This window comes from Dipodomys spectabilis, unplaced genomic scaffold, assembly GCF_019054845.1.
Source record: "Dipodomys spectabilis isolate Male_0828 unplaced genomic scaffold, ASM1905484v1 ptg000231l, whole genome shotgun sequence".
Lineage (NCBI taxonomy): Eukaryota > Metazoa > Chordata > Mammalia > Rodentia > Heteromyidae > Dipodomys > Dipodomys spectabilis.
Window position 1 is genome coordinate 7,603,193 of NW_024870908.1, and position 22,676 is coordinate 7,625,868.

Here is a 22,676-nt window from a genome sequence, read left to right on the forward strand (position 1 = left end):
GGTCTGGCTCCTTCTATGTACCCCATTCTCAGCCCATCCACCCAGAGACCTCCTCCTATATTGACTGCCTTTAACAACAGAACAGTCCCTAAGCTCTCCCTACACGGCCACTGGCTCAGACCTGTCCTTTCCACATCACTGGCTCAGTTCCCAGCCTCCCACTCATTCTTGTGTTACCCCAGACTCTCCAGTGAAAATTCTTCAAGGTCACTGGCTGGCTCTCTTCGCCAATTTCAGTGGATACTTTTCCTCCCACCCCCCTTTTTTTTTTTTTGGTCAATTGTGGGGCCTGAACTCTGCCTGGTGCTGTCCCTCAGCTCTTCCACTCAAGGTGAGTGTTCTACCACTTGAGCCACAGTGCCACTTCCGGCTTTTTCTGCTTGTGTGGTGCTGAGGATTCGAACCCAGGGCTCATACATACGAGGCAAGCGCTCTACCAGTGAGCCACCTTCCCAGCCCCTCCCCCCACCTCTTGACACTCTGTCCCAGGGTTGACAACACAACACCTGAAAAATTTCCCATCCCTCCGTCCCTACCTTGGCATGCATTCCCTTTTATGTTCTCCAGAGGCTGGTGCCCTGCGGACATCGCTCTGTTCACAGGGTCCCTGGAGGCTCCAGCCCCAGCTCTGGGACTTCCAATGCCTTCTTTCCTCTGAAGCCTTTCCACTCAATCTCCAACACCAGAAGAGGTTGCTAAACCTTGTTCCTCCACACATACTCAGTTCCCTAAGAAACACAGCTCTGCTGAGCGCCAGTGGCTCATGTATGTAATCCTAGCTATTCAGGAGGCTGAGATCTGAGGATTTAGGTTTGAAACTGGCTGGGGCAAGAAAGACTTCTTTCTTTCTTTCTTTTCTTTTCTTTTTTCTTTCTTTCTTTTTTGTCAGTTTTGGGGCTTGAACTCAGGACCTGGGCACTGTCCCTGAGCTCTTTTGCTGAAGGCTAGCGCTCTACATTTTGAGCCACAGCACCACTTCCCGTTTTCTGGTGGTTAATTGGAGCCTCATAGACTTTCCTGCCTGGGCTGGCTTTGAACCGTGATCCTCAGATTTCAGCCTCCTGAGTAGCTGGGATTACAGGTGTGAGCCACTGGCACTCGGCTCCATGAGACTCTTATCTCCAATTCGCCAAAAAGCCAGAAATAGAGCTGTGGCTCAAGTGATAGAAGGCCAGCCTTGAGTGGGCAAAGACAAGGACAGTGCTCAGGCTCTGTGTTCCATCCACTGCTGGTGCACACACACACGCATAGGCACACACACTTGTACACGCACACCCGTGGTTCCACAGGAGACACTCCCTTCCATAGTCCAGGCTACTCCTCCCTGTCCTCCCTCTGCCCGGCCAGTGCCTACTCCAGATGCAGCCCCTCCCTTGCCTTTTCTTTTCAGCAGATTCCACCTCCTGTGACCTCCTGTCTTCTTCCAGTGCTGCAGTCTGGCCACCCCACCCCCAGCGCCTCCCGGCTTGCTCTGTGCACCATTGTATGAAACAGTGGTCTTTTACAAACCTGTGTGAGGCATTATCTACCTGCCTCTCCTGAACTTTCTGGAATCTGCTGGCACCTTCCAGGTCCTGGTCCTGGCCCCTGCCCACCTGGGGCCTCTTGGTTTCTCCATTTTGGCTCACCTTCACAGATCCTGGCTCTCAGTACCTTTCAAGTGCTTGTTTAAGTGGAACTTTGTGCTCTGGTGTTTTTATTTTGAGTAAAACTAATCGTTCAGATTTCAATCAAGATACAGCTTGTAAGCTGGGCTGTGCTGGTCCATACCTGTAATCCTAGCTGCTCAGGAGGCTGAGATCATTGTTCATAGCCAGCCTGGGCAGGAAAGCCCAGGAAAATTCTTTGATTTTTTTTTTTTTTTTGTGTGCCAGTTCTAGGGCTTGAACTCAGGGCCTGGGCACTGTCCCTGAGCTTTTTGCTCAAGGCTAGCACTCTACCACTTGAGCCACAGCACCACTCCTGTTTTTTTTTTTTCTGTGTATGTGGTTCTGAGGAATTGGATCCAGGGCTTCATGCATGCTAGGCAAGCGCTCTACCACTGAGCCACCTTCCCAGCCCCTATGGAAATCTTATCTCCAATTAACTAGTGAAAAGCCAGAAGTAGAGTTGTAGCTGAAGTGGTAATGTGCCAGCTTTGAGCCAAAAAAAAAAAAAAAAAGGGACAGTGCCCAAGCTCTGAGTTCTAGCTTTAGTGCCAGCACACACACAGCATAATGTGAAATAAAGTGAGTAATTCGCTGGTACTCAGTGCAGCGATAATGCCATGCAGCCAGTTTCTCTGTGGATCTCCAGAACTTGTCACTATCACCAAAGAACTCCTTCACCTTCTGAGAAGTAACCCCCCAGCTTCCCCGCCCCTTGGCAGCTAACTCTTCTTCCCACTTTATAAGTTTGCCCATTTCTTTCTTTGTTAGGCTGGTCATCTACCTATTGAACCATACCTCCTGCTTTGTGCGGGTTGTAGTGGTAAACAGTGAACTTTTCTGCCCAGCCTGGCCTCACAACACAATCCTCAATCCTTCAGCAGCTAGGATGATGACAAGCATGAGCCACCGGTGCCAGGCTACTTCTTCCTTTGTGGCTGTTGTTTGTGCTGCTGTTACGATAAATATATACAGATATACCTGTGTGTACATACGTCTATATCGAGACATACAATAGATATGTATAAGTAGATATGGATATCTACATACACCTGTTTGTATTTCATATTTCTTGGAAATATCTTCTGAGTGGAATGTTAACTATGTTCAGCTGTTTGAGGAACTGCCAAATCGTGATGAGTGTTCTCCTGACAGGAGACCGTCTGGATCGGTATAAATCAAGACAGATGGAGGAGTAGGGGTGAAGTGTGGCGGGCAGGGGTGAGTCCTCACCTGCCTCCAGGCTCTGAGCTGTTGCCCTCCCTGTGGGGCTGCAGGTGGATCTGGGGGGTAGGGGTAGCCGAGAGGCCAGGGAGGCTGCTGATATTCAAGCTTGCCCTCAGCATGGCTGTGCAGCTGGGCGGGGCCCCTGCCAGTCTGAGCAGCCCGGGCTCCTCAGCTGGAGAAGGGGCGGGAGGGGGCTGGGCCATGCGTCTCTTGAGCCTCTGTGCCTTTCTGGGCACCTTGCTTCACAGAAGTGGTTGCCTGCAGGAAGGATAGGAAGTATGGCAGCTGACACCTGCAGAAGGCGCATCCACGCTCCCTTTTTTCCACAGGAGGAGCAAGTGCTCAGTCTTTGGGGGGTGCCACTGAGCACTGGCTGAGGCTCCAGGCCGGCCCAGTGCAACCAGGCTTCCAGGAAGGAGGGCAGCCCGGCGGAGCTGCAGTGAGCGGCCGCGGCTCTACCCCAAGGCAGAGCCTCAGCATTTCTGCTGGCTCAGCGGCCCTCCTCCTCCCAGGATGGTCCTCTGAGGCCTGGCTTCCTGGAGGGCTGCCCAAGTCCCGCGCCTCTGCCTCCTCGTCCCGCAGCCGGGGCTGTGGTGCCCCTCCCCCCATCCCTGGGCTGGAGGTCCCCGGCAGGGGTCTCTGTTTCCATCAGCCGCCGGTGGATCAAGCTGGGCCAAGCAAGGTGGCTAATAAGCAGCAGAAACCTGTGCAAGGTCACTGGATGGATGGCAGAGTGAGCTCCGGGCTGGGGTTTCACCCAGCAGGGGGAGTCGTGGGCCGCCTTCTGCCACTCTGGGCGGGAGGAACCTCTGGGCCCCAGAGCGGAAGTCTACCTGCTGCCCAGCTGCTGTTTTGCCCACCAGGGTCCTACAGGAGACCAAGAATGAGCAAGAACAGAGCAGCTGCAGATAGGGGACTGGTTCCTTACCCAAAAGTAATCTAAGAATTCTAAATTAATTCGTTTTATTGTTTATTGTGTTGGCCCAAGTCTTGAAGTCAGGGCCTAGGTATTATTCCTTAGCTTTTTCCGCTCAAGGCTGGTGCTGTACCACCTAAACCACAGCTCCACTCCCAGCTTTTTTTTTTTGCTGGTTAATTGCTGATAAAAATCTCATGGACTTTTCTGCCAGGACTGGCTTTAAACTTCAGCTTCCTGAGTCGCTGGGATTACAGGCGTGAGCCACCTGTGCCCAGACAGGCAAGAATTCTAAATTTAAACTCGGCCTTTCAGGTCACGATGAAAGTGTGTTTGCCAAGGTAAGAGCATAGAACATACTTTATTTAACAGGTTATTAATGCACGTTACACTATTTGAGCTTTCAGAAGTCTCTGTATTTTTCTGTAAATGTTAAGGTGATTTTTTCCCCCCTTCAACAGCTCCAAGCCCAATAGTAGTGATGATGATAGTGTCTTCTAATTTTTATTTTTGTTTTATAAAGCAGCCTGTGCTTGGTAAGGAATGTGCAACAATGAATCAAATACTGTTGCAACGCAGGCAGGGAGACCCAAAACAACATCCGGCCATCATTGGCTGAGTGATCCCGGAGTGGCCGCTGGTAGCATCTCATCCCTGAGGTAGCTTAATGGTCTTATACTCACCCCTGTTTTCCTGAGGGGAAACAGAGGCTCTGACAAAGTAACCACCTCAGGGTCCCTGTAAGAAGAAGAACTGGGAAAAGTCTCTGAATAAACAGGGATCCACACCCAGACCGCAGCCTGGGGCTGTTGTACCCCCCTGACATCCTAGCACTTCGCTCTGAGAAGAGAATGAAGCATCTGAGCGCAGCCTGGGTGCCACAGCCGGTTCAAGGCCAGCAGGCTCTGCAGGAGGAGACTCCGTGTCAAAAACAAACAGAAGGGAACAAAAAGTGGAGACTCTAGGCTGTGAGGCTCTGGGGCCTGGCTGCACAAAACTTCACTGATTCTCGGGTTCATTCTTTCTTTCTTTCGGCTTGAACTCTTGGCCTGAGCACTGTCCCTCAGCTCAAGGCCAGTGCTCAAGGCGAGCACCCTACCACTTGAGCCACAGCGCCACTTCCTGTTTTCTGGTGGTTTATTGGAGATAAGAGTCTCATGGCCTTTCCTGCCTGGCCTGGCTTTGAACCACGATCCTCAGATCTCAGCCGCCTGAGTAGCTGGGGTGGCAGGTGTGAGCCACTTCACACCTGAATTTCAGTTTCTTAATCTGTAAAATGGGGACAATAAATTCAACCCTATCAAGTGAGGTACCCAGGAACTGGTTGCTAACAGAGTGAGGGTCCGTGCATTTAGGGCCCATTTCTGGGAGCCGGGCACATACCAGGAGTCCTGGGCTTGTTCCCCGAGCCTGACAAGAGCTGACCCCTTGGGTGATGAGGGAATCACATGATCCTGGGGTTCCCTCTGCTGTCTCTTCTTTCCTGTCCTCTGGTCATCCTGGTGGTTGCTTGCTGGCCTAGGACCACAGGGGCAGAGGGTCAGATCATGCTAGCGCAGCCCTCACCAACTTCTCCCAACAGCCTTCTTGAATTGAGGCGTGTTGATCTGCCCCTCCCTGCAAATGGGGAAACTGAGGAAATAGAGACTGAGCTAAGGAAGGGCCAGAGGACAGCCTTCAGATAGGAAGGGAGAAGGCTGTGGTCCCTTTGGACGCTGGGAGCTGAGGCCTCTCCCGGTGACGGTGGATGGCGGGGAGCGCAGGGAGCGGGGTTGGGGCTGGGGCTGCGCTGTAGCCGCCAGGGAGGAGCTGAGGCTGCTGGGAGGTGTTGCTGGGTGCGGGGTGCACCATGCGGGATCCCCGACACCGAATTCATTACCAGGAGATTCCGCTTCACAGCCCCGACGCCTCCCCTGCGGGCCACACACACATCTGACAGCGTCTAGTGGGCCGAGCCCGTGCTGGCGCCAGTGCCCTGTCCCCGTGCCCCCCCCCCCCCCCCGTCCCTGACCCTGTCCCTGTCCCTGACCCCGTGCCCTGTCCCCGTGCCCCCACCCCCCGTCCCTGTCCCTGACCCTGTCCCTGACCCCGTGCCCTGACCCCGTGCCCTGACCCCGTGCCCTGACCCGTCCCGTCCCTGCCCCCGTGCCCTGAGCGCAGTGCCCCCTTCCCCGGGCTCCCCCAGCCCGGCCTGCGGCCCCAGCCCCGCCCGGAGCACCGCTGCCTCTCCTGGTTCCACCCGGCCCGGCCCTCAGCTGGGGAGGAAGGGGGCGCGGGGCGGGGAGGGGCGCGGGGCGGGGAGGGGCGCGGGCGGGGAGGGGCGCGGGGCGGGGAGGGGGCGCGGGCGGGGAGGGGGCGAGGGCGGGCAGGGGAGGGGGCGCGGGGCGGGCGGGGAGGGGGCGCGGGGCGGGGGAGGGAGGAGGGCGGGGAGGGGGCGCGGGCGGGGAGGGGGCGCGGGGCGGGGGAGGGAGGAGGGCGGGGAGGGGGCGCGGGCGGGGAAGGGGCGCGGGGCGGGGAGGGGGCGCGGGGCGGGCGTGGAGGGGGCGCGGGGCGGGCGGGGGAGGGGGCGCGGGGCGGGCGGGGAGGGGGCGGCGGGGGAGGGGGCGCGGGGCGGGCGGGGAGGGGGCGCGGGGCGGGCGGGGAGGGGGCGGCGGGGGAGGGGGCGCGGGGCGGGCGGGGAGGGCGCGGGCGGGGAGGGGGCGCGGGGCGGGCGGGGAGGGGGCGGCGGGGGAGGGGGCGCGGGGCGGGGAGGGGGCGCGGGCGGGGAGGGGGCGGCGGGGGAGGGGGCGCGGGCGGGGAGGGGGCGCGGGGCGGGCGGGGAGGGGGCGGCGGGGGAGGGGGCGCGGGCGGGCGGGGAGGGGGCGCGGGGCGGGCGGGGAGGGGGCGCGGGGCGGGGAGGGGGCGCGGGGCGGGCGGGGAGGGGGCGCGGGGCGGGGAGGGGGCGCGGGGCGGGGAGGGGGCGCGGGGCGGGGAGGGGGCGCGGGGCGGGGAGGGGGCGCGGGGCGGGGAGGGGGCGCGGGCGGGCGGGGGAGGGGGCGCGGGGCGGGCGGGGAGGGGGCGCGGGCGGGGAGGGGGCGCGGGCGGGGAAGGGGCGCGGGGCGGGGAGGGGGCGCGGGGCGGGGAGGGGGCGCGGGGCGGGGAGGGGGCGCGGGCGGGCGGGGGAGGGGGCGCGGGGCGGGCGGGGAGGGGGCGCGGGGCGGGCGGGGGTGGGGGCGCGGGGCGGGCGGGGAGGGGGCGCGGGGCGGGGAGGGGGCGCGGGGCGGGGAGGGGGCGCGGGCGGGCGGGGGAGGGGGCGCGGGGCGGGCGGGGAGGGGGCGCGGGGCGGGCGGGGGTGGGGGCGCGGGGCGGGCGGGGAGGGGGCGCGGGGCGGGGAGGGGGCGCGGGGCGGGGAGGGGGCGGCGGGGGAGGGGGCGCGGGCGGCGGGGGAGGGAGGAGGGCGGGGCGGGCGCGGGGGGCGGGCGCGGGGGGCGGAGCCTGGCGCGCGCGGCCGGCGCGGGCTGACGGAGGTCCGGCGGCCGCGGGAGCGGACCCAGGCGTCCGGGAGGCGGCTCCGACGCCGCGCCCCCGCCCCGCGCCCGCGCCCGCCGCGCGCCCGCCCCGCGCCGCCGCCGCCGGCCCCCGCCCCCGGGCCGCCCCCCGCCCGTGACGCGCCGCCCGCCCCGCCGCGCCGGAGCCCGAGCCGGAGCCCGAGCCCGCGGAGGGCGCAGGGCGGCGCAGGCGGCGCGGGCGGGAGAGGATGCGGGGCCGCCGCCGCCGCGTCTGAGCCGCGAGCGCCCCGGGAGCCGCCGCGGCCCGGCCGCGCCATGGGGAAGGAGCAGGAGCTGGTGCAGGCGGTGAAGGCGGAGGACGTGGGGACCGCGCAGAGGCTGCTGCAGAGGCCGCGGCCCGGCAAGGCCAGTGAGTGCGGGGGGCGCGGGGCGGCGCGGGGCGGCGCGGGGCGGCGCGGGGGGGACGCCGCGGGTCCCCGGGGGCGGGGCGGGGCTGGCGGCGCCCGACCCCCGGCCCGCGTCCCGGCCCCGGCGCCCGCTCCCCGCGCCCCCTCCCCGCCCCGCCCCGGGGCCCTCGCATCCTCCCCCGGCCGCCCCCCTCGGTCCCCGGCCCGCCCGGTGAAGGGCGCGGCGGACACCCCCCCCAGCCGCGCCCCGGGCCTGGCGGCGCCCGGCGGGGGGCAGGACCGCGCCGGGGGTGTGGCCGGCGGGGCCCGGCCGGCGGGGCCGCTTCCCGACGGGGCGCAGACGCCCAAGGTCGCCCGGCCTGGGGCAGGCGGGGCTGGGCCGGGGCGCGTGGGGCGCGCGCTGCGGGCGAGACCCCGGGCGTCCCCGCGGGGGCTGGGGGCCCCGGCCCGGACTGTGGGACCCCAGGGAAGGCCTGCGAGCTGGCAGCCCTGATCCCGCACCATCCCGGCTGAGCCCCGAGCCTCCCCGGGGGCTGCTGGGGAGGGATGGGTGGATGGATGGGTGGATGGATGGATGGGTGGATGGATGGATGGGTGGATGGATGGGTGGATGGATGGGCGTGTGGACCGGCCTCGTGTGCGGCTGCGCACGTAGGAGCGTGTCAGTGTGTCGGGGCACCTGTGCGGACACGGCCAGGGCCGCGCCGCTGGGCACTGGGGAGCCGCATGCCCTGGGCACCTGCCCCCCACAGACCACCCAGGAGCGCCGGGGTGGGGGGGGGACTCATTTCCAGAGCCCTGCCAAGTCCTGGCACTGCAGGAAGGACAGACGCAGACACCCCCTCCCCCTCCCGCCCTCCAGCAGCCCCGCCTGGCTCCCTCTGTCCACTGTGCAGAGGGGGGGCACAGGTGTCACACGCACACGCACACACGGGCCAGCCCCGGCCCACAGCCCCACAGCTGGCTGGAAGGCTCCTCTCACCAGGGCCCTGTGCAGGGTCTCCGCGCTGAGGAAGGGAGGGCTTCCAGGGAGAGGCAGACACAGCCCCGGCAAGCGAGGTCCAGGCTTCCACCTAGCGGCTGCCAAGTCTGTAGACACCCACATCTGACTGCAGGGGCCCAGTCTGTCCGCAGGATGGCCTCGGGCCGTCCCTGCCGCTCTGCTGTGTCTGGACGGTCGGTGAGAAAGTGCACGTCTACACGACCTGCCTTCCCCATCCGGGACCTGCAGTTTGGGAGCAGGGTCCCCCTTCCCTTTGGTTCTGCTACCCTGGGGAAATTGGGGGGGGTGTCTTTCTCCTCTCCCTGGAACTCTACCTCCACCTTGGCCTGGTGTGGCCTCTGGGGCAGGAGAGACACTGTGTTGGCCCCCTGCGTCTATGGTCTGACTCACAGGGGCGGGAGTAATAAATCAGTCGAGAAATCCCTCCATGAATTAGCTCAGTTGTCATGGCAACGCTGGCCTGCTTTGGAGTAAGATGTATTTTGATTCAGCAAAGTACAGCTGGAGTTTGGGCCACAAGGTTGGAGGTGTCCAGCAGTGTCCTCCAGAGACCCCCACCCACCCCCACCCCTGCTGGCTCAGAGGTGATCCCAGGGCAGGTCCTGTACCTTGAGCTCCACCCTGTGCCCCGCCCCTTCCCTCACGTCAGCCCCGCCCCCTCCCTGTGCCTGGGCCTCCCCTCACACGTGCGTGCACACACTTAGCCGCTCTCCTTGAAGAGGAGGAGGGAGGGCTCTAGAGGGAAAATGTCGGCAGGGGCTGCCCTTCTGCTGGGGAGCGAGCTCTGCCATTTTCTCAGCCCCAGCCCTGCTGCAGGCTGGCTGGGGAGGGATTCCATGGACACCCCAGGCCGCTAAGGATTCCCTTCCAGCCTGAGTCTGAGTGTGACCTCGGAGGTGGGTGCTATCAGGGATACCGTGAGCGAGGTGAGTCTGAGTGTGACCTCGGAGGTGGGTGCTATCAGGGATACCGTGAGGGAGATGAGTCTGAGTGTGACCTCGGAGGTGGGTGCTATCAGGGATACCGTGAGCGAGGATCCCAAGAAATGGGTCATGTGGGGTTCTCAGGTTTGTGCACAGACTGATATTGAATCGTAGGCCTCCGATCTCCTAGAAAGAGAAGTCCCCCCACCCCCAGGGCCATCGGCTGGTCCCCACTGGCACCTCCTTACCTCCGAGCCCTTTGCGGTATTGCCTTGCTCCTGTTTCATTCAGAAAACCAGTCTCTCCGTGGGAGAACCTGAGTTTTTGGACTCCTGTCCCTTGGTGGGACGCCGTGCCCTGCAGGCCCCTGAGGCCCGGGCGGCTCAGCATCATCATGGGCAGGGGTCTTAGCGGCTCAGCATCACGGGCAGGGGTCTTAGCGGCCTGCCTGGCAGAGGCTCCACCCCAGTGTTGTCTTGCTCTGTCTTGCTCAAGGCTCGCTGAAGACACTGTCCCCAAGAGCAGGTGTGCTTGGCCTGAACTCCCCTCCAGCTGCCTGGAGGCCCCGCGTGGAAGCTGGGAGAGGGCCTGGGATGTCTTGGAGATGGGGACAGCTGTACTGGGGTTGAGGAGAGCAGGGAGAGCACTCCAGGGTGACAGGCTTTCAAGCAGAGCCCCGGGCCCGATGGATGGGACTGTGGCAGGCCTGGCCATACTGTGGGCAGCCCTCGTGCAGAATGAAGTATGCGACGTCCTTATCCAAACATCAGGAGTTTTTGGCCGAGCAGGTTACTTGCCCATAAAGCCGGCCCTGATGGCGACAGTGCATGGACTACAAATGGACACCACTAAGCACCACCGCACAGGTGGCAGGCCCTGGGTTAGCCCCACAGGGACAGCCGGGAGCAAAGTCAGCAAAAGGCCTCATCCTACTAGCGTGTTTAGTTCAGTGGGGAAATGGACAGGAGACAAGTTAATAAGCAGATGGGCTGGGCGCCGGTGGCTCAAGTGGCTGAGATCTGACAATCATGGTTCAAAGCCAGCCCCGGCAGGAAAGTCCAAGAGACTTATCTCTAACCACCAGAAAACCGGAAGTGGCACTGTGGCTCAGGTGGTAGAGCACTTGCCTTGAGCTGAAGAGCTGAGGGACAGTGCCCAGGCCCAGAGTTCAAGCCCCATGACCACCAACAACAAAAAAGCCGATGAGATTCCGGGGGTGGTAGGGAGGACCGAGGACAGGGTGGGAGGCTGAGCCTCTGAACGGGAGGGGCAGGGCAGGGTGAGGAGGCCTTGCCTGGCCCTGCGCGCGGAGCAAGAGAGGAGCAGGGTCACTACAAAGGTCTTAGGGAGATGGGGAGGTGCGAGTGGGGACCCTGCCGGAGGCCGCGGGGGCCCTGATTCAATCTAGGGGATCACGGCACTAGGGGCCCTCACTTGTGTCTAGCAGTGTGCCGGGTGGGAGCACGGGGGGAGCACGGGGGAGCAGTGATGTGGGTTGGGTGAAGGAGCTCAGAGCAAGCGAGCGGCTCTCCAGGCGGTCAGCAGGCTGTACCTGAGCACAGGGTTCGGGTGTGGAGCCAGGCGCCCGGGCTGACGCCCAGGCTTTGCCCCTCGGCGCCAGGGCACTCGGCAGCAGCAGCAGCATCCACTGCGAGGGCCGGGGCGGGAGGTGGAGGCACTGCCACTCTTTCCAGCTCAGGGCGGAGGCCCCAGAGCTCAGACTTGGTCAGGCAGAGAGGTGAATTCAGGGCCCTCTGACTTGATGGGTTTCAGGGGTGCCCAGGGCCCAGGTCCTAGCGGGAGTGGAGCCCTGCACCAGCCCTCCCCTCCGCGACTCTACTTGCTGGGCTCCCCTGCCCTTGAGCCCCTGCCCCCACCCCTGCCCTGGGCCTGGACAAAGGGGCTTCTGTCTTCAGCCCCCTCTCACGGAGCGACTGACCCACAAATGGGTTATGTAACCACAGCCCAGATGGGCAGGGGCACTGGCCGGAGGCCACGGGGGAGCTATTGGTGGGCTCCTTCGCTCTGGCTGGCAGCCGGGCGGGGATGGGGGACGGCCTGGCAGGGAATTCCCGCCCCAAAGGGAAAGGGTAGCCCCCAGGCCTTGGGTGCTGAACCTGGGCTCTGAGCAAGGCCCCGCTGACATGAAGGCCCTCCCGTCCCTGCATGCCTCCCTTTCCCCTGGCCAGAACTGGCGGTGGGGGGTGGAGGGGGCTGCACCCTGGAGATGTGGCTCTTTCCCCCAGAGATACCCCATTTCCGGGCGTTCCAGCCTCCTTGGCCACCCCCGGCCCCATCTGGGTCCTTCGGAGAGACAGATGGGGCCGGCTCTCTCCCTCCCACCAATGGTAGGTGTCCCCAAGGAGGGAGCGTGTGTGCACATGGGTGCGTGCGGGCTGTCTCCAGGTGCAGAGGCCAGGTCCTGCGGGGACCGCGCCGTCCACCCCGGTGCACGGGCAAGCCGGTACCTGGAGCCGAGCGCAGGCTGCACATCTGTGCTGTAGACCAGGAATCTGGCTCCCAGCCTGCCCGGAGCTTTGCACTACCTTCCCCTGCTCTTACTCTGCCTGGAGGTTCTGGGCAGAGCCTCCCCTCACTGTGTCTCCCTCCTCCCCCAGAGCTCCTGGGCTCTACCAAGAAGATCAACGTCAACTTCCAGGATCCAGACGGGTGAGTCCCCAGCTGGGGCAGTGGCAGCCTTTGTGGGGTAGGTAGCCGCTGGGGAGGGCCAGGGGTGGCGTACCTGTTCCTAGACCCCATCCTTGGTCGCCCAGCTTCTCAGCCCTGCACCACGCGGCCCTGAACGGCAACACGGAGCTGATCACCTTGCTGCTGGAGGCCCAGGCTGCTGTGGACATCAAGGACAACAAAGGCAAGCCTGGTGTGGGGCCGTGAAGCCGGGGGCAGACGCCCAAGCTCAGGAGTCAATCCCCTCGGCCTGGACAGACCTGGCTGAGCTCTGTGCCCAGGTTTGGGTCTGACTCAGGGAGAACCATTATGGAAGCAGTGTCCTTGGGGCTGGGAAGGTGGCTCAGTGGTAGAGTGCTTGCCTTGCATGCATGAGGCCCTGGGTTCAATTCCTCAGCACCACATAAGCAGAAAAAACCGGAAGTGGCGCTGTGGCTCAGGTGGTAGAGCGCTAGCTTTGAGCTGAAGAGCTGAGGGACAGCACCCAGACCCAGAGTTCAGGCCCCACGACCAACAACAACAAAAAAAAAGAATGTGTCCTCAGGCCAGGGTCCCCACCTGTCCCCGCCCGTCCCCACCCATGTCCAGGCATGCGGCCGCTCCACTACGCAGCCTGGCAGGGCCGGAAGGAGCCCATGAAGCTGGTGCTGAAGGCCGGCTCGGCGGTGAACATCCCGTCCGATGAGGGCCACATCCCCCTGCACCTGGCAGCTCAGCACGGTCACTACGACGTGGTGAGGCGTCGTGGGGGGGAGGAGGGGGAGGGCGAGGGGAAGGGAGGAAGATGCTCAGGGCTGACCACACCCTGCACCCGCAGTCCGAGATGCTTCTACAGCACCAGTCCAACCCCTGCATGGTAGACAACTCTGGGAAGACGCCCCTGGACCTGGCCTGTGAGTTTGGCCGTGTCGGGGTAAGTCTTTCTGGGAATAGGCCGGGCTCCACCTTCCCGGCCTCCTCACTCCCGGTGGGGACGTGTGTGTGTGGGGGTGGCGGGCAGCTCCACGCTAGGGCCCCTGCCCCCCCCACTTGTCCACTTGTTCTTCAAGGTCGTTCAGCTGCTGCTCAGCAGCAACATGTGTGCAGCCTTGCTGGAGCCCCGGCCGGGGGATGCCACCGACCCCAACAGCACCAGCCCCCTGCACCTGGCAGCCAAGAACGGCCACATCGACATCATCAGGTATGGGGGTGGGTGGGGTGGCGCTCTGGGGAGCTCCTGGGGGGCCCCAGGGATGCGGTCAGACACCCCCTCCTGCCGTGTGGCTTCCCACTTCCCAGGCGAGGGTGACCCTGGTGGGCTGGGGGACGGGGCTGCAGCGTGTCAGCTGGGTACTCCTCCATGCCTCAGTTTCCCCAGCCGTAAGATAGGGCTCCAACACAGAAGGTCCTCCACCAGGACTGGACAAAGGGTTAGCCAGGGACAGGCCTTGGGCAAGTGCTTGGTAAAACCTCAGATACCGCGTGTGCCAGCGGGACACCTGGGCATCGAGGCCTGGCTTGGAGGATGTTTGGGGAAGTCCTGCTTATGACCTCCACCTTCCTCCCAGACTCCTCCTCCAGGCTGGCATCGACATCAACCGGCAGACCAAGGCTGGCACGGCCCTGCACGAGGCCGCGCTCTGTGGGAAGACGGAGGTGGTTCGGCTGCTGCTGGACGTGAGTCTGGGGGCTGAGGGGGGGGACTGGGTCAGAGGGGAGAGGCCAGTGACGGCGGCTTCTTCTCTGGCTGATGTAGAGCGGGATCAACGCTCAGGTGAGGAACACCTATAGCCAGACGGCCCTGGACATCGTGCATCAATTCACCACCTCCCAGGCCAGCAAGGAGATCAAGCAGCTGCTACGAGGTGGGCCCGGGGGGGCCCGGGTCTGGGGTGGAGCCCGGGTCTGGGGGAACCATGGGGGGGACTAGGAGTCACCTCCTGTGTCCCCAGAGGCCTCTGCAGCCCTGCAGGTCCGGGCAACCAAGGATTACTGCAACAACTACGACCTGACCAGCCTCAACGTGAAGGCAGGGGACATCATCACGGTGAGGACGGCCCCTGGGTGCTGGCGGCGGGGGGGGGGGGGCATCCCCGGGCATGCTCCCACAGCACAGCACCCTCTCCTAGCAGCCGGGCTGGGGTGCTGCGTCGCAGGCCCCGCCTGGAGTATCTTCCTCAGTGTGTCCCCACACGTTCGGCCAGGTCCTTGAGCAGCATCCCGACGGCCGGTGGAAAGGCTGCATCCACGACAACCGGACGGGCAACGACCGGGTGGGCTACTTTCCGTCCTCACTGGGCGAGGCCATCGTCAAGCGAGCAGGCAAGTTCCGCTCGGAGGCGGAGTCCCCGGAGGAGGGGAGCCGGGCTTGCTCAGCGGAAGTGGGGAGCCAGCGAGCTGAGAGCCTGGCCTGCTGGCCGTGGCTGGGTGGGGAGCCCTACTGGCCCCTTTTCACATACTGCGCGGGCACAACCTGCCCACCATGGTCCAGCGCTCAGGCCGCCTCCAGGGACGCACGGGGACCCAGACAGACGCAGCCTGCACTTTTGGGGAGCTTGCCCTGGGCTGGGAGGGGGCAGCCAGTGGTGGACGCATGGGAGGACCTGAGACTGGAGGAGGAGCAGCACAGGGAGGCTTGCAGTAGGTAGGCAGCCCAGCCAGGCACGGAGCCGGGCAGACAGCCACACTGCAAGGGCACTGCGGGGCTGGGAAGGTGGCTCGGGGTAGAGCGCTTGCCTCGCATGCCTGAGGCCCTGGGTTGCATTCCTCAGCACCATATACATAGAAAAAACCAGAAGTGGCGCTGTGGCTCAAGTGGTAGAGTGCTACCCTTGAGCTGAAGAGCTGAGGGACAGCGCCCAGGCCCAGAGTTCAGGTCCCACGACCAGACCCCCCCCAAAAAAAAAACAAAAAAAGGCACTGGGACACGAAGGAGCTAGTCACCCGGAGGGACAGGAGGCCAATGCGGTGGGGGCAGAGTGGGCGGGTGGGCCAGCCAGGTAGAGAAGCCCCAGGGCTTGGCTTCAGGGTGCTGGGCCCTGTGCACCTTGTACAGAGGCCACCGAGACCGAAAAGCGTTCCCCGAGGTCACCATCTAGACCAGGGATCAGCGTCAGGCACCCAGCACAGAGGTCACACCCCTGTGGCCGTCCTCTGCCCCGTTTTCCCCAGGGCCCCGGGAGCAGGGGCTCTCCTGGTCTCCTAAGGGTCTGTCAGCTCCCCTGGAGACAGCCAGTGCAGGAGGAGGCTGTGACACCTCCAGAGGCGTGCGTGTGTCTCTGCTGGGCCCTTTGTGCCCCTGGCTGGGTGTGGGCAGCTCGGGGCTCAGGGAGGCTGTGCTCGGCCTGCAGGTGCCCGAGCAGGCAGTGAGCCAAGCCCGCCCCAGGGAGGCAGTGCGGCGGGGCCCTCTGCGCCCCCAGAGGAGATCTGGGTGCTGAGGAAGCCTTTTGCAGGTAGGCCAGGGGCCTCCGGACTACTGGGGTGGTAGCACTTGTGCCAGGCACCACCGTGGGGCTCCGGCCAGGCCCGGCCCGGCCTTACGCTCCTCCCTCGGCTGGCAGGTGGCGAGCGCAGCGGCAGTCTGAGCAGTGGGACTGGTGGCCGGAGCGGCGGGGGCCACGCCCTGCACGCAGGCTCCGAAGGCGTTAAGGTCAGCGAGGTGGGGCCGGGCACCGGGCAGCCGGGGCGGGCCAGGCCCGGGGCAGCGCCGGCCAGCAGCTTGTCTGGGTTGCAGCTCCTGGCCACGGTGCTCTCCCAGAAGTCCACCTCGGAATCCAGTCCGGGGGACAGCCCCGTCAAGCCTTCTGAGGGCCCCACAGGTAAAAGCAAGCCCCCGCCCCCCCCCCCCCACTCCACTGGCCCGGCAGAGGCCGCCCCTGCGGCCCGTGCCCTGCCATCCCCTCTCATCAGCAGGCTCCGGCAGGCCCCAGCTTCCCGCAGCCCACGGCGGGCAGCTCTACGGGGAGCAGCCGGCGAAGAAGCTGGAAGCAGCCTCAGAGGGCAAGGTATGGGGCCCGGCTGGCTCCCGGGGAGGGGTGGGGCTGGCGGGCTGACGGGCTGACGGGCACGCAGGCAGCCTGCCCGGCCACAGCAGCTGCCAGGAGCCCGGACGGGTCAGACCCTGTCCTTTTGTCCGTCTGTCTGTGTGTGCAGTTGTGTGTGCACACACAAGTACAGTGTAGAGGTGTTGTCTGTCATGTAGGCTGTGTGCTAGTTGTGTGCACATTTGGTGTGGAGGGTGACTGTGTGTGTGTGTGTGAATGGTGTAATTGTGAGCTAGGCACCCGTGCGCGTGGCTAGGCAGATGACGTGTGAGCACGCGTACAGTGGGGCGCGTGTGCGTGCTCCTGTGTGCTGGGAGGTGTGAGCTGCTGGCTGAGTCCTGTACAGCAGAGGAGGCGAGGCCCCGCCGGTGGCACGGGGCCACTTTCAGGGATGTTGGTAGGGACAGTGCTGAGCAGCCCATCCTGAAGCCCTTTCCCCCAGAGCCCCCCAGCCGCCTGCCTCTCGAGATGGTTGTGGGAGCACCCGGTGCAGGATGGGGAAGGCCGGGCTGGGCGGCTGTGCCCCGGACAGCAGCTGGACCGGCCGGGTGGAGCCCGCAGAAGAAGCTTGCAGGGCTGCGGACGCTTGCTGTGCAGGCGGCAGATCACAGACTGCCAGGCCCCGGCTTGCCAGAGCCTGGCTGCTCACGGATCATCACGGAGGACCAAACGTTCCCGCCTGCCGGCTAAACAGAGAAGGAGGTGCTGAGGAGGCTGGGTGAGGCCCGGCGGGCGGCCGCAGCCCTGATGCCTTGTGTCTTCCAGAGCGCGGAGGCAGTCAGCCAGTGGCTTGCCACGTTCCAGCTGCAGCTCTACGCCCCCAACTTCACCAGTGCTGGCTATGACCTGCCCACCATCAGCCGCATGACCCCTGAGGTGAGCTTGCTGCCTCCTTTCCCACCAGCTGCCTCCTTTTCCGGGGATGGGCCCCTGCCTCCTGCTAATGCGCCTCCTACCTGCCTAGGACCTCACGGCCATCGGTGTCACCAAACCAGGCCACCGGAAGAAGATCACGGCTGAGATCAGTGGCCTGAGCATCCCTGATTGGCTGCCCGAGCACAAACCCGTAAGGCTCCCGCACTCTGGAGGCCGAGCCAGGACCAGCAGGCAGACAGACAGACAACAGACAGGCTGTCTCCCTGACTAAACCCTCCCTCCCCCACCCCCACCCCGGGGCCTCAGGGATTGGAGAGTGGAGGATGGTCTGCTGTCTGGGAGCCGCGTGGAGAGCCTGCATGCCGGCCACGGGCTGGGGAGCCCGCCCGCCAGGCAGGGCCAGGGCTCACGCTGGGGGCTGGAGCCAGGAGTGCCCTTTCTACACTCAGGCAGCTTCCCCATGGCACTGTCCACCGGGCCCACACAGCCTGCAGAGGGTCACAGTACTGCTGGCCACACAGCCCGTGTGAGAACCTCAGGCTGGTTCCGTCGGGGTGCCCGGGGAGGAGGGCCCTCGGTGTGGGCCGCCCGTGCTGGCTGCTCGCGGTTTGGTCTCCGGCGGTGTGTGCACGGACGGCTCGGCCCCTGCTGTAGGAATGGGTAGGCGCCTGGAGGGGCGGGGGCAGAGCGGGAGGGGCGGCTTCCAGGCCACCGGATGTGACAGTAGCACATGGAGTCAGGGCTCTGTGGAAGAGGGGCTGCTGGCTGCCCCATGCCCCCGTTCCCCTGGGCTCTGGATCTTTCCATGCCTGCACTAGTCTCTACCCAGCCTTGCCCATCTGGTCAGGAGATCAGGGCCTCGGGGGAGCGTACCCGGGCCCTGTGTGCCTCGCCTCACTCTGTCTCTGGTGTGACTGAGGCTGCTGAGTGTGGCGCACGGGTGGTACTGACTGGGTGCGCAGAAGGTTGCTGAGCTTCTCTGAATGACGACCATGTGGACATGCGCACACGTGTGCGTGCACCTGCGTGCTGTGGCTGTGTGGGGTGTGTGTTAGGTGTGTGGCATGTGTCTGATGTAGACAGGGAAGCCGAGTGTGGTGCAGGTGGCTGGAAGGACGGTGTGCAGGGTATGTGCAGATGCTCGTATCCGGCGTGACGCTGCGTGTCCTGTCCCCGTGTGGGTGTGTCTCAGGGCACTGTGTCTGTGGCCACCCGGCCAGTTAAGGACGTTGCTTCTACGGGAACTGTGTCCTGCAGCTAGGCCCCTGTGTGTTTGTGTGTTGGCTCGTGTGCTCACCGGTGTCCAGTGGGAATGCGGGGGCGCCTGCCGGCCTGGGCCTGAGGCGGCTAGGCACCTGCTGCTTTTCAATACTGACACCTTGGGCCTGTCTGTCTGTCCTTCTCTCTGTCGTACACTGCTGGCCTAGTGCCCCTCCCTCCAACAGCTCCGGCGGGGGGCAGGGTGTGAGCGGCTAGCTCCGGCTGCCCCTCGATGTCCGTGCTCCGTAGGCTAACCTGGCCGTGTGGCTGTCCGTGATCGGCCTGGCCCAGTACTACAAAGTGCTGGTGGACAATGGCTATGAGAACATCGACTTCATCACCGACATCACCTGGGAGGACCTGCAGGAGATCGGCATCACCAAGCTGGGTGAGGCCCTCCCCCGCCCCAGGCCCCCTCCACCTCCTGCCGCGCCTGACCCACCCCCTGCCCCACTCAGGACACCAGAAGAAGCTGATGCTGGCGGTGAGGAAACTGGCCGAGCTGCAGAAGGCCGAGTATGCCAAGTACGAGGGGGGACCCCTGCGGCGGAGGGCACCCCAGTCGCTCGAAACCATGGCCATAGAGTCGCCCCCTCTGCCTGAACCTGCCCCCGCCGACTGCCAGTCTCCTAAGATGACCACCTTCCAGGACAGCGAGCTCAGCGGGGAGCTGCAGGCCGCCATGACCGGCCCGGCCGAGGCCGCGGCACCCGCAGAACAGCCCTCTGGCCGCCTGCCCCCCACCCCCAGGGCGGCCGGGCGGCCGGAGCCCAGCCTGGGGGGGCGGGCTCGGCACATGAGCAGCTCGCAGGAGCTGCTGGGCGACGGCCCCCCTGGGCCCAGCAGCCCCATGTCACGAAGCCAGGAGTACCTGCTGGACGAGGGGCCGGCCCCCGGCACGCCGCCCAAGGAGGTCCGGCCAGGCCGCCACGGCCACAGCATCAAGAGGGCCAGTGTGCCCCCGGTGCCCGGCAAACCGCGGCAGGCCCTCCCACCGGGGGCCGGCCCCTTCACCCCCCCGCAGACGCCCACCAAAGCCCGGCCGGGCTCCCCTCAAGCCCTCGGGGGACCTCATGGCCCGGCCACCGCCAAGGTGAAGCCTACCCCACAGCTGCTGCCGCCGGCCGAGCGGCCCGCATCGCCTCGCTCCCTGCCGCAGTCGCCGACGCACCGTGGCTTTGCCTACGTGCTGCCCCAGCCTGTGGAGAGCGAGGTGGGGCCAGTGGCACCGGGGCCCACCCCGCCGCCCGTGCCCACCACCGTGCCCACTCTCTGCCTGCCCCCCGAGGCCGACGTGGAGCCTGGGCGCCCCAAGAAGCGAGCTCACAGCCTGAATCGCTACGCGGCGTCCGACAGCGAGCCGGAGCGAGATGAGCTGCTGGCGCCCGCCGCCTCGGGGCCCTACGCCACGGTCCAGCGGCGCGTGGGCCGGAGCCACTCCGTGAGGGTCCCCGCTGCCCACGACAAGAACGTCAACCGCAGCCAGTCTTTCGCCGTGCGGCCTCGCAAGAAGGGACCGCCCCCACCCCCGCCCAAGCGCTCCAGCTCCGCCGTGGCCAGCGCCAACATGGCTGACGAGCCAGCTCCCGAGGCCGAGGCCGAGGCCGAGGCTGCCCCCGACAACCGGCTGGGCGTCCGGGCCCAGCGCCGACGGGCTAGCGACCTCGCGGGCAGCGTGGACACGGGCAGCGCTGGCAGCGTGAAGAGCATCGCGGCCATGCTCGAACTGTCTTCCATTGGGGGCGGGGGGCGGGGCGCTCGCCGACCCCCCGAGGGCCACCCCACCCCTCGTCCTGCCAGTCCGGAGCCTGGCCGGGTGGCCACAGTGCTGGCCTCGGTGAAGCACAAAGAGGCCATCGGGCCGGATGGCGAGGTGGTGAACCGGCGCCGCACTCTCAGCGGGCCTGTCACGGGGCTTCTGGCCGCAGCCCGCAGGGGCCCGGGAGAACCCACGGAGCAGGGCCACTTTGTGGAGGATGGGGCCAGCAGGCAGCGGCCTCGAGGTCCAGCCAAGGCAGAGGCCGGCGCGGAAGGCCCCCCCCTGGCCAGGGTGGAGGCCAGTGCCACGCTCAAGAGGCGCATCCGAGCCAAACAGAGCCAGCAGGAGAATGTCAAGTTCATCCTAACCGAGTCCGACACGGTGAAGCGCAGGCCCAAGGCCAAGGAGCGGGAGGCCGGGCCCGAGCCACCCCCGCCGCTGTCCGTGTACCAAAACGGTACGGCCACCGTGCGCCGCAGACCGGCCTCAGAGCAGGCCGGGACCCCGGAGCTGCCCCCGCCACCCCCGCCCGCTGAGCCGCCACCCGCCGACCTGGCGCACCTGCCCCCTCTGCCCCTGCCCGACGGCAATGCCCGGAAGCCGGCCAAGCCACCCGTGTCTCCCAAGCCTGTCCTGGCTCAGCCTGTGCCCAAGACCCAGGGCTCACCCACCCCAGCCTCCAAGAAGGTGCCGCTGCCAGGCCCCGGCAGCCCAGGTATGTTGTATGGGGGGGGCGGCCACCCCTACTCACTGCCCAGCCTTTGTGGGATGTGATGGAGCCGGTGGGGGGGGGGCTGTCAACGCACGGGGGTGGAGAGGAAGCAGAGCACAAGGCCCTTCCCTCATTCCGCCAGCGACGCACAGAAAGCCAGTGTATGTTGGCGCTAGTGTGGCAAGGTCCCGGGCGTCTCTGGGAATGGCCTGGGTGCAGGCTAGGGGACAGGACGCGGGCACGGGTCGTGTGCGGGTGAGGGGACGGGGCGTGGGGCGCGGGTCGTGTGCGGGTGCAGGCGAGGGCGCGGGGCACGGGTCGTGTGCGGGTGAGGGGACAGGACGCGGGCACGGGTCGTGTGCGGGTGCAGGCGAGGGCACGGGGCATCGGGGCAGGTGCGGGGCCGTGTGGCCGCGCAGAGGCACGGGCGGGTGCGGGCTGGCATGTTGCCGCCGGCCGCGCCCGGGGAGGGGCAGGGAGCGGGGCGGCGGGGCCGGGCCACCCCCGTGCCGTCACGGTCTCCCCGCAGAGGTGAAGCGTGCGCACGGCACGCCGCCGCCCGTGTCGCCCAAGCCGCCGCCGCCGCCCACGGCGCCCAAGCCGCCCAAGGCCGCGGCGGGACTGCAGTCGGGCAGCGCCGGCCCGTCGCCCGCGCCCTCGCCCGCGCGCCAGCCGCCCGCGGCCCTGGCCAAGCCGCCCGCCGCGCCGCCCGCCCCCGGCGCCAGCCCCGGCGCGCCCCCGTCCCCCGGCGCGCCCCCGCCGCACGTGCCCGCCAAGCCCCCGCGCGCGGCCGCCGCCGTCCCCTCCGCGCCGCACCCCGCGTCCGACGGAGCCTCGCCCGGGGACAGCGCCAGGCAGAGGCTGGAGGAGACCAGCGCCAGCCTGGCCGCCGCGCTGCAGGCGGTGGAGGAAAAGATCCGGCTGGAGGACGGGCAGGGCCTGGGGTAGGTGCGGGTCAGGCGGGGCGGGGCCTGGAGCATGGGGCGGGGCTTGGCAGATACAGGCGTGGCCTGGGTAGGGGCGTGGCCTGGGCAGGCAGGGCGGGGTTGGTGGATGCAGGCGAGGCCTGGAGCATGGGGCGGGGCTTGGCAGATACAGGCGTGGCCTGTGTAGGGGCGTGGCCTGGGCAGGCGGGGAGGGGTTGGTGGATGCAGGCGTGGCCTTGGAGGATGGGGCGGGGCTTGGCGGATACAGGCGTGGCCTGGGCAAGCAGGGCGGGGCTGGTGGATGCAGGCGTGGCCTGGGCAGGGGCGTGGCCTGGGCAGGCGGGGCGGGGTTGGTGGGTGCAGGCGTGGCCTGGGATAGGTGAGGGCGGGACCGGGCTGACAGGGCATGGCCTGGGGGTGAGCGCAGGTTGGGGGAGGTCTTCCCCGTGCAGGGCCTGGGGTGGGATCTGCGCCCCCTCCTCCCACCCTGACACGCCCTCCCCCGCCCCAGCCCTTCCACGGCTGCCAAGAGCGCTGGCAGCATCCTGGATGACATCGGCAGCATGTTCGACGATCTGGCCGACCAGCTGGACGCCATGCTGGAGTGAGGCGGCTGCCCACGTCGGGCCCACTGCACCCCCCGCTCGGCCACACACTGACCCTTACCTCAGGACGGGCGCCTCCGAGCCAAGGGGCTGGGGCCGGGCTGGACGTGCGGGCTGCCCAGCTCCTGCACAAGCACAACTCCCGCCCCTGGCCCAGACTGGACGCCAGTCTGGAGGACCGCCTGGCTGGGGGCTCCAAGGGCTCTGGGCAGCCCCGC

At 66.0% G+C, this 22,676-nt stretch overlaps 1 protein-coding gene across 3 annotated transcripts; it reads left to right on the forward strand.

The window, feature by feature from the left end:
• The first annotated feature begins 7,592 nt into the window (after positions 1-7,592).
• Caskin1 (CASK interacting protein 1) lies at positions 7,593-22,470 on the forward strand. Of its 3 annotated transcripts, none has more exons than XM_042698258.1 (20): positions 7,593-7,686; positions 12,229-12,280; positions 12,385-12,482; positions 12,887-13,032; positions 13,116-13,211; positions 13,348-13,478; positions 13,846-13,954; positions 14,034-14,142; positions 14,230-14,324; positions 14,482-14,599; positions 15,628-15,729; positions 15,838-15,926; positions 16,011-16,095; positions 16,190-16,281; positions 17,086-17,196; positions 17,285-17,386; positions 18,706-18,844; positions 18,915-20,930; positions 21,457-21,871; positions 22,365-22,470. In XM_042698258.1, exons 1-20 carry the CDS (start codon positions 7,593-7,595, stop codon positions 22,459-22,461), a joined length of 4,296 nt encoding a protein of 1,431 aa, XP_042554192.1. In that variant the 3' UTR covers positions 22,462-22,470. The 3 variants fall into 3 exon arrangements, with proteins under 3 accessions (XP_042554192.1, XP_042554193.1, XP_042554194.1); XM_042698259.1 differs by having other exon boundaries at positions 21,457-21,865; positions 22,353-22,470; XM_042698260.1 differs by lacking the exons at positions 17,086-17,196; positions 17,285-17,386 and having other exon boundaries at positions 21,457-21,865; positions 22,353-22,470.
• The last annotated feature ends 206 nt before the right edge of the window (positions 22,471-22,676 follow it).

Coding starts and splice junctions, on each gene's coding strand:
- Caskin1 (XM_042698259.1), top strand. CDS start 7,593: ATGGGGAAGGAGCAGGAGCTGGTGCAGGCGGTGAAGGCGGAGGACGTG. Junction 16,282..17,085: donor AAGCAGCCTCAGAGGGCAAG/GTATGGGGCCCG, acceptor TGTGTCTTCCAG/AGCGCGGAGGCAGTCAGCCA. Junction 21,866..22,352: donor CGGCTGGAGGACGGGCAGGG/CCTGGGGTAGGT, acceptor CTGACACGCCCT/CCCCCGCCCCAGCCCTTCCA.